The 17,859-nt window shown below is 46.8% G+C and overlaps 1 protein-coding gene across 1 annotated transcript; it reads left to right on the top strand.

Moving 5' to 3' along the window:
- Nucleotides 1-2,776: 2,776 nt before the first annotated feature.
- On the top strand, nucleotides 2,777-17,774 carry CTSH (cathepsin H). The gene is made up of 12 exons (XM_053364964.1): nucleotides 2,777-2,923; nucleotides 4,261-4,292; nucleotides 5,860-5,965; nucleotides 6,064-6,134; nucleotides 9,406-9,510; nucleotides 10,289-10,375; nucleotides 12,288-12,343; nucleotides 12,963-13,044; nucleotides 13,142-13,210; nucleotides 13,801-13,907; nucleotides 14,511-14,636; nucleotides 16,727-17,774. Exons 1-12 carry the CDS (start codon nucleotides 2,845-2,847, stop codon nucleotides 16,800-16,802), a joined length of 996 nt encoding a protein of 331 aa, XP_053220939.1. The 5' UTR covers nucleotides 2,777-2,844; the 3' UTR covers nucleotides 16,803-17,774.
- The last annotated feature ends 85 nt before the right edge of the window (nucleotides 17,775-17,859 follow it).

Here is a 17,859-nt window from a genome sequence, read left to right as displayed (position 1 = left end):
CTGTGGGGCTCAGAAGCCCAGTTATGCCACCCCTTGCCAGCAGAGCTGACAGCTTCTCATCCTTTCTTCAACATCCTCCCTTATGGAGTGTTACCTCAACCTCCTCTCTTCTCCCCTCTCCTTGAAAGTCCTCTGGGCAGCCGCTGCTTCTGCCCCTGGTCTCTGAGCTGCCCTTCCCTGCCCCAAAGAAACATGCCTCCTCATACTGCCCCACAGGGGCCTGAGACTTGTCAGCCCATTCCCAACAGCAAGGGCTGGCGGACTGGCTGGCTGGGCTCCCTTGCCCATCTGCTTGCTTACTCCAAGGCCACCTCAGCTCCTGGCAACCAGCACCCCCTGGCCAGCCCCAGAGGCACAATTCACCCACAGAGCTTGTAGCCAGGGCTGCTGCAACAAACCGCTGTGCAAGCCTTTGGAAGGCAGAGACATGAGAGGGCATCAGAGGAGGGAGGGAAGGAAAGAAAGAGGGGCAGAGGCCAGTGTTGCCTGTGGCACCCCAGGGTGCCACAGCAGCCTGGTTGAATACCACTGCCTTATGGGTAACCTTCCAAGGGTCTCAGCCAAGAAGTGGGCGGGGCCAGAGGCAAAAGTGGGTGGTGCAATTAATGGAAATATTTCCTTCCTTCGCTAGCCCACTTTCTGCACACACTTGCACATCCCTCTCTGTCTTCCATCCAGATAAGCAAGAGGCATTGTTTATTTTATTGCTCATTTTAATTACTCCATTTATATCCTGCCCTTCCTCCTGAAGGAGCCCAGGGCAGCAGACACAGCAATTGTTTGTGTGTGTGGTTTGAGAGCAAGCATGGTGTAGTGGTTAGAGCATCGGGCTACAACCTGGGAGACCAGAGTTCAAATCCCCACTTGACCATGATACTCACTGGGTGACCTTCGGCCAGTCACTGCCTGTCAGCCTAACCTTCCACACAGGGTTGGTTGTGGGGATTAAATGAGGTGGGGAGGAGCCATCTACATCACCTTGAGCTCCTTGGAGAAAAAGATGTGATATAAAAAGAATTATGGCTGTGTGTGTGTGATTAAAAATCTAAAAACATCCTAAAAATTTAGAAACTATGGGTGGAATTCAACATTGTGCTTACAAATGTTCTGCCTGCATAAGCATGTCAGGTTGCTAGAGGGAACTGTCCCCCTTCTGCCATGTACTGTTCTGGAGGTTCTCGCAAGCTGCCCCTCAAGTCATTTTTTTTTGGGGGGAGGGAAAGCTCTATTGCATAAGCAGAAGCCATTTCACTCAAGTTTGTTAGGTGAATTCCACCCACTATCTCAACGGATGATCTCAGGGTAGCAGGACCAGTGTCCTTCAGCCACTACATTCACCTGGGTAAATATGAATGCATTTAAATTCCTTCTCAAAGTCAATAATGATGCTGGCAGATGCAATCTTGCCAGGGAAGGCATTCCACAAATGGAGCCACTACAGAAAAGGCCCTGTCCCAGGTCAACGCCAACCAGATGGCACCACCAGCGAGGCCTCACCTGCTGATCATCAAAGAGTCTGAGATGGTTGATATCAGAATTCAAAGACACATGTTCCATCCCACCAAAAACACTTGAGGTTTGAAGGAATGTGGCCTGCGGAGAGTTCCAGGGGCCCAACAGAGGGGCTGGAGGGGGGGCTATACCTGGGATTTTCCGTGCATAAGGGGTCTTTGATTGAGATGAATCCTTTGACTGGGATCAATCCCAATGGGAGAGGCAAGGAGGCCTCTGCTCTAACCTTTTGGTCCTGGCTGGGTTGATGCGACTTGCAGTTCCAAACACCGTGAGGTCAACAGGTTGGGGCAGGCTGGAGGTAAGCTGGGGCAGGAGTAGTAGAAGAAAACAGGGAGGGAGTCCAAGCTTGAAAACAACTGGTCCAATTGGGCTCTCACTCTGCTTCTGCCCCCACCACTGAAATGCAGTGTGGTGTAGTGGTGAGAGTCATGGACCAGGGTTTAAATCACCACTCGTCCATTAAGTTCATGGGGGCAGGCACTGCATTTCCCAGCCTAACCTACGTCATAGGAAGTGCTATTTTTATGGACAAAGAGGTGCCGGAACTCACCATGAACACCTCCCTCGTTCACTTAGAATGGCAACAGCATGGGAACTGTTCTGGCTAGTTCCCCCTGGAAAAAAAAAGCCCTCTCCCAGGGGTGCTGTGAACATAAGAAGAGGCTGCTGGATCAGGCCAGTTGGCTAGCTGGTTCAGCATCCGTCTTCCACAATGGCCAAGCAGATGTCTGTGGGAAACCTGTGAACAGGATCTGAGCACAAGAGAACTCTCCACTTCTGTGGTTTCCAGTGACTGGTATTCAAAAGAATTGCTGCCTCCAACTATGAAGGCACAGCACAGCAGCCATCAATAGCTCTCCCCCCCCAATGAATTTGTCCAATCCTCTTTTAAAGGCCTCCAAGTTAATGGCCATCACTGCCTCCAGGGAGTTCCAGAGTTTAACTTTGCGCTGCGTATGCGCCACGTGGGGATTAAATGAGATTGGGGAGAAGCAGGTCCGCCACCTTGAGCTCTTTGAAGAAGAATGCTGGATGAGAAAGAAAGAAAGAAAGAAAGAAAGAAAGAAAGAAAGAAAGAAAGAGAAAGAAACTCCTTCTTGACAGCCTCCTTGGAAGCACCTGCTCTTCGTTGGGAGAGCGGCGGCGTGGCTTCTGAGCGCGGGCAGAGTGCGCCTCTCGCCTTCCCCGGCCACGGGCTGGAAGGGGCCGGCCTCTCCTCCCTCTCTGCCCTCCCCGGAGGCGGCCACCGCTGCTGCTGCTGCTCCTCCTCCTGCCCGCCGGCGTCCCGAGGCTCGCAGTCCGACTCCGGCCGTCTCCACCGCGGGCGAGATGCGGGCGCAGCTGCTGCCGCTGTTCCTGTTTGCCGTTTTCTCCGCGCTCGGCTCCTGCCTAGTCAGCCCCCAGGAAGGTACGGCGGAGAGCGAGCGGGGGTGGGGGGCACGAGAGAGGGAGCCAGGACCCCTCCCCCGAGAGGAGGAGGGGGAGGAGCCGGTGACGATTTGTGGGGGGCTCCGAAGGGGGCGGCTGGCGCAAGAAGCGCACCTCTATGGGGGGGGGGGAGAGAAAGAAAAGCGGGGGCGCAGGAGCCTCTGCGCCTGGCCCCGTTTCTCCCCACGCCACATTCCTTTCGCTTTCACTACTTCGCCCTCGGAGGGTTTGGCCAGGAGTGCGCGTGTCCTCAGGCGCCCACAGAAAAATGGAGGCGACTAGTGGGAGAGCAGTCAAAGTGCGCCTGCCTCCCCCCGCTCAGAGTTTTGTGTTTTTATCTTGTAGTTTATGCTGTGAACCCCCCTGAGATCTCCGGATGAAGGGCGGTATACAAATTTAATAAATAAGGGATTGTTCGTTATTATACTATTATCTCCTCTGCCTCCCTTCACTGGCTGGGATGGCAGGAACTTGGGTGGGTGGTCACCATCGTCCTGGGCGAGGGGTGTGCGGAGGCGCAGCTTGCTTCTGTGCATAATGTGCGGTGTAGTGGTTAGAGTGTCGGACTAGGGACCTGTGTGAGCAGGGTTCAAATCCCCGCACAGCCATGAAGCTCACTAGGTGACCTTGGGCCTGACCGACCTCATAGGGTTGTTGTGAGGATAAAGTAGTTATGCCTGCTATTTTGAGCTCCTTGCAGGATAGGCAGGATATACAGGGTGAGTCTTTTAAAAGAGGCCACGTGGAACATGTGTACGGTACAGTGGTACCTCGGGTTAAAAAGTTAATTCATTCTGGAGGTCCGTTCTTAACCTGAAACTGTTCTTAATCTGAGGCAGCACTTTAGGTAATGGGGTCTCCCGCAGCCGCTGCACCACTGCCACACGATTTCTGTTCTCATCCTGAAGCAAAGTTAACCCAAGTTACTATTTCTGGGTTAGCAGACCTGAAGCGTCTGTAACCCGAGGTACCACTGTACTCTGTATCCACCGGGCCTCTTTTAAAGGACTCAGCCTGTAAATGCTAATAATAAGATGTGAAACAGAATCTTGCTAATTAGTAGCTTAGGGTAGCATTTAATACACATCCAGCTCACACTGAAAGCAGATGACTTCCGCCAAAGACTTCAGGGAACTGTCATTTGTTAAGGCTGTTACAGCCTATAGCTCTGTGAAGGGGAAACTACCATTCCCAGGATTCTTTGGGAGACGTTCGGTGGCTTAATGGGGAGTTGGATGTGCATTAAATGTATGGTGCGGATCTGCCCTTTCTTTTTTTAAAGTCTCTCATTTTGTGTTTTTCTTCTTCCCTCAACAGAGGAATTTCTCTTCAAGACATGGATGTCTCAGGTAAGGCCCTCCTGCCCATTCATAAGCCGCCACTCCCCCAAAGTTAGGTATAACCCCCTATGCTCAAGGCCTGTTTCACTTTCCCTTGGCCTGGTTCCACTGGAAGGGACTTTCCTGCTGACTTTCAAGGGAGAGTGGGAGGGAAGAGAGCAAGTGCCGCCTTCGTCTCCCTCCCTCCCAAGGGATTTTTTAGGTCTTTCTCAAAAAGTGCTGGATTCAGAGAGTCACTTTGAATTAAATTGGAACTAATGGGAAATATCTCCACAAGAGTCAGCATTTTGCATAACTGTCTTCCAAACAGCCACCTCCTTTTGTCACCTTTCAACATGCAGTAAAAGGCAGCTCATTTCCTTCCCTCCAGGAAGCACCTCACCCTTCCTATTCAATTCCCCAGGGAGGGTGGCCTGAGCTGTGTGGGTTTTTTTCCACACAGGTGCCTGCCTGCCTGGAAACAAAGGTGCAAAGCCATGCAGCCCCAGTGAGCCAGTTGCTAGGTCTGAAATGATGACAAACTGGTTTCTGAGCATCTCTCTTTATTATTATTATTAGTAGTAGTAGTAGTAGTAGTATTTATTAATAATAATAAATACTTAGGATATACTGTTGTTCATAAAAAATATATCTAGAGTCATACATATAGCCATGCAATAAAAACTGAAATTTTAGATTTTTTGAGCATGTGGCCAAGAGGACCCCGTGCCAAAGAATTGTTCATTACAGGACCAGCTCAGGCAATCAGTGGCCTTTTAAACTGGGTTGGGGCGGGGTTATGGTTTTGTTTGTTATTATGGTTTTTATATTGCAATCTGCCCTGTGATCTTTGGATGAAGGACAGTATAGAAATTTAATAATAGTAGTAGTAGTGGTTGTTGTTGTTTAGTCGTGTCCGACTCTTCGTGACCCCATGGACCAGAACACGCCAGGCACTCCTGTCTTCCACTGCCTCCCACAGTTTGGTCAAACTCATGCTGGTAGCTTCGAGAACACTGTCCATCCATTCGTCCTCTGTCATCCCCTTCTCCTTGTGTCCTCAATCTTTCCTAACATCAGGGTCTTTTCCAGGGAGTCTTCTCTTCTCATGAGGTGGCCAAAGTATTGGAGCCTCAGCTTCAGGATCTGTCCTTCCAGTGAGCACTCAGGGCTGATTTCCTTCAGAATGGATAGGTTTGATCTTCTTACAGTCTATGGGATTCTCAAGAGTCTCTTCCAGCACCATAATTCAAAAGCATCAATTCTTCAGCGATCAGCCTTCTTTATGGTCCAGCTCTCACTTCCATACATAGTAGTAGTGGTACTAAATGGAATAAATGACGCCTGAAGAGCTGCAGGTTCACCACCTGCATCACAGCAGGCAGCTTATGCCTTGGTCTCTTATCAGCCACCAGTTCCCATGTCTCAGTTCCATGACTGAAATGGATACTTCAGATTGAAGTGGGGTGGGGGACTTCCAAAGAAGGTGCGGTTTGTGAGCAAGGGAGGGGGAGGCACTTCTCTGTTCTAAATCTGCCCAGGGTTGCACTTTCACTTCTGCGTCCTGCAGCTGCTGTGTCCTTCCTCTCTCCCACAGAACAACAAGCAGTACGGCCTGGAGGAGTATCAGCGGCGCTTTCAGATCTTCCTTAGTAACAAGCAGAAGATTGAGAAGCACAATGCTGCGAATCATACCTTCCAAAGTACGGACCCTGCTCTTGAGATACCTTTTAAAAGAGGGCAAGGTCGACGGCAGATCTGGCTTCACAACTCGATCTTCTCTCTCTCCTTCTTTCCTCAGTGGGTCTGAACCAGTTTGCCGACATGACATTTGCTGAATTCAGGAAAAAGTATCTGTGGCACGAACCCCAGGTAAATGCTTGCGCCTTCCTGCCATTTACCTCACCACCCCACCCCACCCCATCATACAAGGAACCTTTGGGGGCTCACCATGCAACCCTGGGCCTGCGTCCTTGCCATGTTCTCTATTGCACATGTCTTTCGGAAGTCACAGGTGCACGTCCTTCACACGTAACCCTTAAGCATGCTTGTGCAAGAGAGGAATCCTTACATGGGTTACCCTGTGTGCCTTGGCCCCAGAGAATGCATCTAAGAAAGTTCAAAATCCAGGAAGCCAGACCCACACACAAAGCCCGGGATTGAATGCCAGTGCATTGTTTATTGCAGCAGGTGGCGGGAGGGGTGGGGGTGGAGATTCAGTTTCACAGCAAGCAATGCACTGCAGCATACCAACATAAATGTATTGTCGTAGTTCTCATTATTATGTTTATTTATTTATATCCTTCCTTTGCCCCAGAATGGGACTCCAGGTGGCATACCCAAATTAAAGCAACACAGATAAAACGCCAAAAGCTAAAAACATATAACAGATAATGGTTAAAAAGCAATTCAACTCCGAAAGAATTAAAAATGTATAAAAAACAAATATACAAAAATGCAAATAGTATAAACAGCACAGCAATACAGTCATACCTTGGATCCCGAACGCGTTGCAAGTCAAACGTTTTGGCTCCTGAACACAGCAAACCTGGAAGTGACTGTTCTAGTTTGCGAACTATTTTTGGAAGCCGAACGTCCGACGGGGCTTCTGCGGCTTCCGATTGGCTGCAGGAGATTCCTGCAGCCAATAAGAAGCTGTGCTTTGGTTTCTGAATGTTTTGGAAGTTGAATGGACTTCCGGAACGGATTCTGTTTGACTTCCAAGGTACGAGTGTATTAAACCCCTTTCCTTTTAAAAGCAGCCCTTTACCAAAGCCTGTCAAAATAAAATAGTCTTCCCCTGCTGGCGGAATGGCAACAAGGAGGAAGCCAGTCTAATTTCCCTAAGAAAGGAGTTCAAAAGCCTGGGAGCAGTCACTGACAGAGCCCTCTCCCATGTCACCACCAAGCATGCCTAAGGGAAAGTCCTCCTCCAAAGATCTCAGAGCCCAGGCAGCTTCGTATGGGAGAAGATGATCCTTCAGACAGCTTGGGCCCAAGCCAAATTGGGCTTAATAGGTCCTAACTTGTGCCTTTTGCACCAGCGTCGAAGCAGTGATTCTTCAACATCAACTTCGTTGGACTGGTCATGTTGTACGGATGCCTAATTATTGCCTTCCAAAGCAACTACTCTATTCTGAACTTAAAAATGGAACGCGTAATGCTGGTGTTCAACAAAAGAGGTTTAAAGACTCTCTCAAGGCAAATCTTTAAAAATGTAGTATAAACACACACCGACAACTGGGAAACGCTGGCCTGCGAGCGCTCCAGTTGGAGAACAGCCTTTACCAAAGGCGTCATGGGCTTTGAAGATGCTCAAACTCAGGACACAAGGGAGAAACACGCTAAGAGGAAGGCACGCTTGGCAATCCACACTGTGATCAACTCCCGCCCGGAAACCTATGTCCCCACTGTCGAAGGACGTGTGGAATCAGAATTGGCCTCCACAGTCACTTACGGACTCATTGTTAAAACCGTGTTTATGGAAGACAATCTTACTTGGCTACAAGTGATCGCCAAAAAGAAGACTGTGCTCTTCTACTTTCACAACCGTATAGAAAGAATAAATTCTCAGAAGAGCGGGAGAAACACATTGTCCTAAAGAAAAAGGAAGGAAGAACATTCAGTTTGGTGCGAAGCTCTAGAAGATATAACAGAGCTTAAAATTTACCTGTCACAGCTGGAACAATAGTGTGTGTGTGTGCGTGTTGTATTTAATTTTTTAATTTCATAAAATTCATATATAGACAGTTAAAATGACTATTTAAAGCATTCAGTAAATTAAAATTATCAGGGATAAACTAAACACAAATTAGAACACAGATCAACATTCAGCATACCTGGATAGGCTTTCCTAAATAAAAAATTACAGCAAAGGCTCCTCCCTGTCAATTGGCAGGGAGTTCCAAAGTGTACAGTATGTGTTAAAAGACTTGAGTTTTTACACCTCTCTTTCTGAAGGATAAACATTGGACTTAGTATTTATATGGCCCCTTTTCAGGTGGTCAGTGTTAAGTTGTGGGTGAACCTATCCGACGACACAGTGATCAAAAAGCTCTTGTTTATTCACAGGTCAGAACTGAACTGAACTGAAGGGTTCAGCCAGCGTGCTTATATAGAGCTCCACTAGAACGCAACAGTAACCACTTTCTGTAACTATCCAATCACTGAATGTCACTTTCAATCCCTTATTTGCATATGTGGACCTGAGTGAAAACTATCTACAGTATCCCCCTGCTGGCCCAGGGTGAGAACTTCAGTACATAACAGTCATAGTGATTCACTTATACTATCTCAAGCCTGAAATTAAAGGTGATGCTGGATTAGCAAGGACCCAGCTCCCAGGGGGCATTTCAGGAGGTTCCTTCACCTCCGCATGCCACATTTTAAATATGGAGTACTGCATTTTGTGAACACATTATTATTACCCAAATTGCATTCAGGTTCTGAAAATAGAGCTCTAACCGTCTAAAAATAAGACATCCTGGAAACACACAAAGTCTGGAGGAGGAAGAGAGCGTGTTTTAAATAGAGGCTTTAAAAATACTTTCCTGTAAGCAATAAAATGCTGGGGTTGTGTTTTGTTTTTTCAAAAATAGGGACTTGAGCAGTTTTATTTCATTGCCTTATTTCTGCTCTGTAATGCATTGAAAGTGAAAAATATTTTTGTAAACCATGGAATCGGAAAAAAATATTTTCTTAAAACAGGCTAGCCAACTTACTTGTGAATTTTACTCTCAAGTCATTGTTGCAATTCCCAGTAGGATTATTTTACATATAATGAGTGTAGTCCCTTCTATGGAATATAATAAAAAGAATAATAAGAGAATACTGTAATAAAAATAAGGGAAAATATATGGAGAAGGGTTGCCAAGCGTCATATGGTGAACTCATGTTGGTGGTGGTGTCTGATACTATTTTGCTCCTTCAGCAGATGTGAGGCTGCAGGTGGGAGATGGTGACTTGCAGAGGTAGCAATTGAGCCAGAGACTCCACTGGCCTCCAAGCCCCCGTTCTTATTTGATGTGCCACAGCGGATTGTGGCCAACCAACCTGGCAATGCTCACCACTTGTGGCTCAGGGGTTTCTGTGTCTGGGGAACGTCAGCTGCCAGCTGAGTGAGGGGCTCTCTTGTTGTTTCCAGAACTGCTCAGCCACCATTGGCAACTTCATCAGCCGTGGTGGGGCCTGTCCAAAAACCATAGACTGGAGGAAGAAAGGAAATTTTGTGACACCTGTGAAAAATCAGGTAAGGAACTGATCCTGAAGGCCACTCCCCCGCCCCTCAACTGTTGGTCCCACAGAGCAATTGAAAATATGTTTCCACTGGAGGCCCAAAAGGGTTTTAAATGTAATTCCAGTTGTGGGCTTATGTTTTCCTAAGGATTTTGCCGATAGGGATAGTGCTACAGATATAAACTTGGTTTGCACATAACATTAAAACAGTTTATTAACCCACGACTCAGTGTTATGTGTGAACTATAGTTTCTCTACTGCCAACAAACTACGACCTGAAGCCATGGTTTGATGTCAACTTAAGCCTTAAGGGGTTAACCTTGGGCTTGGTGTTACATGCGAACTTAGCCCCTTTCCTTAACTATGGTTTGTTTGGCTCCCCCACCCCAGATGCTCACCAAACTACAAAGGCACAAGTTGCTGGAAAACAAGCTGTGAGGAACAAACCGTGGTTTGTTTGACTATGTGTGGCACAGCTTTTGGTTTGTTGAACAAACCATGGTTTAGAGTTAGGTGTGAACCAAGCCACCGTGCCTTCCTTTACCTGTGGGAAGAGAGCTGTTGCTTTTTCTCATGCCTTCCCCTTCCTTCTTGTCATTTTTGAATTTACTGACATGCTCTGTATGTTGTATATTTATATGTCCAATGAGCTGTATTTTGATGTTCTGAATGTTTGCTGTAAGCTGCTTTGGGTGCAACTTATTGTGGAAAAGCGCCATATAAGTAAACTCAGTCAACCAGTCGTCTTCTTTCCTTTCTTCCATCCATCTGACTTCTCCCTCCTCCTCAAGGGTCCCTGTGGCAGTTGCTGGACTTTCTCAACCACTGGGTGCTTGGAGTCTGCTATTGCCATCGCAACAGGAAAGCTACTGGACCTGGTAAGGCTCCCCTGTTGAACTCTGGCCTTGTTGAACTCTGGCCTTGTTGAACTCTGGCCTTTCTGGTTCCCTCTGTTCCATGTCTGTGTGGCCTGTGTTAACCTCATGAAAGTCTAGGCCACATCCGGGTTAAGAAAAAGTGGATTGCCTCTTCAGAACCAAGTGGAGACAAAAGAACTGGGCATCCACGGCAGCAAAAAGGGAATGTCAGAAGCTCAACATGCATTTAAAGTAGCTGAAAGCAGCAAAGCTCATGTACATGCAGGAACACATAGCCAAAAAGCTGAAGGTCTTGCTCAAGGAGATTTGTCCACAGCCAGAGGCAGGCGTTACAAGTTAATTAACAGTTAATTCTCTAACTTGTAATGCCTGTTCCCTTTCGGGAGCCTCCCTCTGGCTGTGGACAAATCTCCCTGAGCAAGAAAAACATCTGGAGGGCCGAGTTTGCCTATGCCTAGATTAATTGAATGCAGGTTTTAGAAGGGACAGGCTTCCACTTCCTACTTTTAGGTGCAGGCCAATTTACCTGGAAACCAGGGATTGAAGAAACCCTTCTCAGGCTGTAGTTAATGTAATCTTTCTATAAGGTGTGACCGAAAAGTTCGGTGAATGGTCACAGAAATCGGACAGCAAGAAATATTTGAACCTACAACCTTACAGGCCTTCAAAGTAGCCCCCCTCTGATACAATGCACCATTGACAACGTTCGTTGGAAACTTCTGGAGAAGTCTCCTTCTTTGGAGGTCTTTAAGCAGAGGCTTGACAACCATATGTCAGGAGTGCTCTGATGGTGTTTCCTGCTTGGCAGGGGGTTGGACTCGATGGCCCTTGTGGTCTCTTCCAACTCTATGATTCTATGATTCCTCTTTTTGTACTGCTTTCAGTTCCCTCGTCACAGCAGCTTGGACATGTGAAATGTTGGGAAATCTGTGCCCTTTCAGTGCAGATTTCAGTTTTGGAAAAAGAGAGAAATCCAGTGGGGCCAGATTGGGAGAATATGGAGGGTGGGACAACTCAGTAATGATTTCATGTGGAACATGTCATCATTTGGACGGAGAAATGCCGATGCCATATCAATAACTCATGAACTCTATCGTTGCCGCCGTTCTGCTTGTCGACGGTCTGCCAGACTGAGGGTCATCTTCAGTGGTTTGCCGTCCTTCACAGAAACACTTAAACCACTCATACACCATCTTTCGAGTTATAGCTCCATCTCCGTACACAATTGTGAGCATTTCATGGGTTTCCAATGCCGATTGTATGTTTGAATATTTCTCGCTGTCAGATTTCTGTGACCATTCACCGAACTTTCCAGTCACACGTTGTGAATTTATAGTACTGAAATTTTTTTGTATGTTCTTATATTTGAGGGACGTGGGTGGCGCTGTGGGTTAAACCACAGAGCATAGGACTTGCTGATCAGAAGGTTGGCGGTTCGAATCCCCGCGACGGGGTGAGCTCCCGTTGCTCGGTCCCTGCTCCTGCCAACCTAGCAGTTCGAAAGCATGTCAAAGTGCAAGTAGATAAATAGGTACCGCTCCGGCGGGAAGGTAAATGGCGTTTGAGTGCGCTGCTCTGGTTCACCAGAAGCGGCTTAGTCATGCTGGCCACATGACCCGGAAGCTGTCTGCGGACAAACGCTGGCTCCCTTGGCCCATAGAGCGAAATGAGCGCCGCAACCCCAGAGTCGGTCACGACTGGACCTAATGGTCAGGGGTACCTTTACCTTTACCTATATTTGCTACTGTGCTGTTTTATTATGTTACTATAACATTGTTTTTGCACTTCTTTGATTTTGAAATGCATTCCTGTTTGCTGCAAGCTGTTATGAGCATATTTATTAATTTTTTGTGTGAAAAGGCAGTACACAAATAAAATTATAAATGAATGCAGGAGTGTCTCCCTCCCCCAGGCTGAACAGCAGCTGGTTGACTGTGCTCAGGCCTTCAACAACCATGGATGTAGTGGGTAAGTTCAAGGTGTTATTGTTAGTAGATAAAGCCCTTAACAAGTTAGTACAAGTTTACATGCGTTATCACCTTACCTCATATACACCCACTCAACTGCTTTGGTTTGCAGAACTGACACTGGTGCCAAGTAACTTGTTCTGCATTTGTAATATTCATTCTTTTAGTGTGCCAGCACCTACACTTTGGAACTCCCTGCCTCTTGATATCATTGGACATTTTTCGGTGCCAGCTGAAAACATTTTTGTTTAGATCAGCCTATTTAGACATTTAAAACATTGATGCAAGTTTTAATCTGTTTTTTAGTCTCTTTGTATTTTAACTTCCTGAAAGTGTTAAATTATTGTTAATTTTTCTAAGTGATAGTCTTGCGGTTTCGTCTTTTCTGTAAACTGCTTTGGGGATTTTCACAATCTAGCTGCATATAATTTTTATGAAATAGATACGCAAGTGGCAGCATCTTCTGAGTAATCTCAGCCCTTCCTTATCATAGTAATACCTTCAAACTCAGTGTTCCATCCCCTGCACCCCCCTTCCCACAACCTTCCACAATCTCCACAGCAAGAGAATAACTCAGAATGAGCAGGCTGATTTGTGCTGTTGTGTCTCTGCCTCCCCAGGGGACTCCCTAGCCAGGCGTTTGAATACATCCTGTACAACAAAGGGCTGATGGGGGAGGATGACTATCCATACACTGCACAGGTATTGTTGCTGGGATTAGAATTGCAGCGTAGAAGAGGGCAGGCACTGCCCTCCGCAATGAGCCATCTCTAATGGGCCTCCCTTGTCTCATTCACAGAACGGGACCTGCAAATTCCAAGGTCAGAAGGCCATTGCATTCGTCAAAAAAGTCGTTAACATTACGCTGGTGAGTGACTCCTCCTGCCATGCGTTTTGCTTTTCCCAAGAGGTGAAAATAAAATGTAACTGAACTTCTACTGGACGTTCGAACTTGTCCAGCCCCTTCTTAGAAAGAGGGGTAACAGTAAACAGAAAACACCTGGCTGTGGGTGGCGGATAGCTAGTACTTTCCCACTTTGCGCATCTTCTCTGGCCCTTAAGGAATGGGTCCTGAGTCTCACCACTGTTTGCTTTGTGTCCTGGGGAGTTCCTCCTCAGCCTTTGCTTAGCCAGGGCCAAGCATTGCATATTAAGCTCTGCTAGAGCAGCCTTTCTCAACCTGTGGGTCCGCTGATGTTGTTGGACTACAACTCCGATCACCCCTAGCTAGCAAGGCCAGAGCTCAGGGATGATGGGAGTTGTAGTCCAACAACATCTGGGGACCCACAGGTTGAGAACCACTGCGCTAGAGGGAAGGGTGCTCTTGTTCTCAAATCCTGCTTGTGGGTTTCCCACAGGAATCTGGTTGTCTTATGTGATAACAGGATATTGGACTAGATGTGCCCCTGGCCTGATCCAGCAGGCTCTTCTTATGCTCCTATGACTTTCTCCTTCCAGAATGATGAGCAAGGCATGGTGGAAGCTGTGGGGAGGTACAATCCATTGAGCTTTGCCTTTGAAGTGACAGACGACTTTATGTTATACACGAAGGGTGTTTACACCAGGTGAATATATTGAGCCATGAACAAGGCAGTCTCTCTCTCTCTCTCTCTCTCTCTCTCTCTCTCTCTGTGTGTGTGTGTGTGTGTGTGTGTGTGTAATGGGACTGGTTTATAGATAATGCCAAGGGTCATTGTCATGGCCCCGTAGCTCATCTTGCATCTTTCAGGGCATGTTAGCATTTGTGTGGTTGCACCACCAGGACTCAATCTTTGTCGAGCAAAGAAGGGAGAGCAGGAAAAGATGCTTGACTTTTCATCTGCTCTCTTATCTGGGTTACTTCAGTCTGTTCTGACTTGGTCAGATGACCTCACCTGGAGACTGCTGAAGCCATCAGGGTCAAGCATCCACCTGCCTTTCCTGGGTCAAATTGCAAGAACAAGTACTGAGATTGAACACTAGGAAGCCTCAGTCTTGATGGTCTGAGCTGCTGGGCAGCGCAAGAGGCTGTCTTCAAAGGTGGTGGGCTCTCTTTCATGGGAGGGTTTTAAGCAGAAACTGCATGGCCCCCTCCTCTCATGGATTCTGCAAGAGTAGGTTTCTTGGACAGTAGGTTCCATATTCAACACACAGTAAATATTTTTTTAAAAATCATTTTCTTTCTACAGCAAACACTGTGAGAAAACTCCAGACAAAGTCAATCATGCTGTCCTGGCTGTAGGCTATGGAGAGGAGAATGGCCTTCTGTACTGGATTGTCAAAAATTCCTGGGGCCCCTCGTGGGGCATGGATGGGTAAAGTATTCCTCTTTAGTCTCTGAAACCACCTCCTTTGCTACAGACTCTCTCAGATGCTAAGATCTGCAGAAGATGCCCTTTTGGTAACTCCTCTGCCTTTAGAGGCATAGGGTGGTGGCGGCGGCGGCCCAAGAGATTGCCTTCTCTGTGGTGGCCCCTCAGCTGTGGAATGCCCTCCCCACAGTGGTTTGTCTGGCACCTTCATTATACAGCTTCTGGAGAATGCCAAAGACACACTTTCCTGTGACTTTTGGTACCTGTGGTGTGTTTTTAGGACTCACCTAATTTTATACTTCTGGGTTGTTTAAATGGTTTTTAAGGCTTTAACCCGCCCTGGTACCTTAGGGTGAAGGTCAGATAATAAAATTATTATTAATAATAAACCAACCTTTGCCAACTTGGTGCTGTCCAGATGTTTTGGGTTACTGTTCCCATCAGCCCCAGCTGGCTGGTGGGAGTTGTAGTCAGAAATATATAGCTAGGCTCAATGGCTGTTTCGGGATTTTTAGCTGATTCTCTGGCACCATCTAGTGGCTTGCTTCAGGGCTGAGGATAATAATATCAAGAATTAGGTCGCCAATTCCATCCATAGAAAGCCCACAAAGGATCCTCCCTGCCAGCTCTCATTAGACTCAATCAGGCCATAAATATTCAAGATTTACTTGGGCACCATGAAAACCCCACCCCTTCTTCAAAATCTGATTTATAATGCAAAAGATTCTTTGGAGTTTGTTGTAACATCTTCATCCTGCCTATGCACATGTGTCTATGTCGTCCTGGAGTATTATTATTATTATTAAAATTTCATTCTCATTAGACAGCTGGGATATGGGGCAAAATAGGGTTTGGGGCTGGCAGCATCAGCTCCCGTAACTTCTAGATTACTGCAATGTGTTGTATGTTGGGCTGCCTTTGAAGACAGTTTGATGCTAGTACAGAATGCAGTGGCCAGACTACCAGTTGGGGCTAGGCTGGTTTGAACATAGAGCAATTCTGGCCTGGGTTCACTGACTGATCATTTGTTTCTGAGCCCAATTCCAAAGTGCTGGTTTTGAACCACAAAGCATTGCAGGGCTTGTGGTTCCAGTACCTTAAGGACCCTATTTCCCTATATGAACCTATCCAGCCAGACCCTCAGATTAACATCAGAGGCCTTTCTCTGTGTGTAGTGGCCCATCAATTGCAGAATACCTTCCCCTGAGGCCCCTCTGGCACCAATTTTGTTATCCTTCCAGCACCAGGCAAAGATGGGTTTATTTTCTCAGGTATTTGGACAGTGCTAACGGTCTGGCTTTTGGACATCTATTTTTGGTACTCAGCCTTGTGGTAATGGGGTTGTTTATTTTGCCGGCTGGATTTTGTGGAAGAACACTGTTGTATATTTGTTTCATTTTAATGGATTTTTAATGCATACTGTTCTGCTGTTATGTCTGTAAATTGCCTTGAGACTCCTTTGTGTGAAGTGAGACACTTAATAAATTGAACTAATTTAATCAAGAGAAGCACCATCCTTCAAACTGCTTCTCATGGTCAGGGTGCAGCAGGCCAATTTTCTAGGAAAGCCTCAAGCATTCCAAGATACACCTGGTGAAATAGAGTCTTAGGAACATAGGGAGCTGCCTTAGACCAAGGGCTTGGCCACACTTCCACTTGTTCTGTGCCTAGAAAGTATGGATCTGAACAGTTTTGCTTTTGCTTCGATGGTTTCCCCCCTGGAAAACCAGCTCTCCAGCTCTAAATCGGAGCAAACATTAATTCGTAGAAAACCCGATTGATGTTTGCTCCGATTCAGAGGTAAAGATTGTGTTTTCTCAGGGGAAAGCTGCAGGACAAGCAGAAGTCTGGATGAGCCCCAAGTCAGAACACTGGTCCATCTAGCCCAGTGTTGTCTGTACTGACTGCTAGTGCCTCTTCAGGGTTTTAAACAGGGAGCCTTTCCTAGCCCTACCTGAAGATGCCATTGGGGATTGAACCTGCAAGCAGAAGCTCTACCTCTGAGCCACAGCCCTACCTGCCCTTAAGGGTTTTGTGTACATTCCTCTCCGATAAGGCAACGCCTATGAATGAAAACCTGTTTTCTCTTTTAGATACTTCTATATTGAACGTGGAAAGAACATGTGTGGCCTTGCTGACTGTGCATCCTTCCCAGTCCCTCTTGTCTAAAGCTGTTCTGGATTTTGGTGCCAGAGAACTGGTAGTGATGGGTCACTATGCTGAAAATTGAAGCTGGAATGAAGTTCATAGGAGCCAAGAAGCGGGGCAATTTATCTTGTAATGGATTTTCAAGCACACAACTCCTCTACATGTGTGTCTGATACTGTGAAAAAGTTTTTGACCCAAGTTGCTGCACTTTCCTAGTTCCCTGTGTATCTTGTTTTTCTAGCACAGTTGCTCACCTTATCCAAAATCATGCTCCTTTTCTTAAGATTTTCTTTATTCCCTACCATTCCCCTTGCACGAGCTCAGGGCAGCTCACACAATCATAAAAATCCAGCACTAAAACCAAGAGTAAAATCACAGTTTGCAACAAAATCCAGTAAAAATTAATGTATCACAGCCAGCAATAAGTTAGGTAGGCCAATTGCACTTATGCTCTGAAGGCAATCGGACAAATTTTTAACTACTGTCTGAACACAGACCAACTGAAACAAGGTGGGGAAAACAAGTTCCATAACTGGGGGCCATGTGTACCTTTTACACCCTTAGATAACTTGTTGTTGGGCTCATTGCTTTGTCTTTGTGCGCCCCAACTCCTCTTTTTCTGCTTTCCAGAAACACCTCTTAGTGACTGACTTGAAATCTGTTCTCTCCCTTTCAGCAATTTCAGTGAGGCCTCAACCCATATGCCAAGAAATGCTGAGTTCTGACCAATTACTTTACACTATTGTTGGTTATCAGCTGCTTTCCCCCACTGCTGCCCCCCTCCCCGCCACAAGGGTTGAGTGTCTTTCTAGTAAATTCAGCTGGCATGTGGTATAATGCTCTGGAAGCCTTAGAGCAGGGGTCAGCAAAATTTCTCAGCAGGGAGCCGGTCCACTGTCCCTCAGACTTTGTGGGGGGCCAGACTATATTGGGGAGAGGGGGAAATGAACGAATTCCTATGCCCCACAAATAACCCAGAGATGCATTTTAAATTCTACCCATGTAAAAACACCAGGCAGGCCCCACATTATACCCGTGTAAAAACACGCTGATTCCCAGACCATCATTGGCCCAGATG

Source organism: Podarcis raffonei, chromosome 14 (genome assembly GCF_027172205.1).
Source record: "Podarcis raffonei isolate rPodRaf1 chromosome 14, rPodRaf1.pri, whole genome shotgun sequence".
NCBI classification, from domain to species: domain Eukaryota; kingdom Metazoa; phylum Chordata; class Lepidosauria; order Squamata; family Lacertidae; genus Podarcis; species Podarcis raffonei.
The sequence above is the reverse complement of the archived record's forward strand: the minus strand, read 5'-3'. Positions and strand labels throughout refer to the sequence as shown.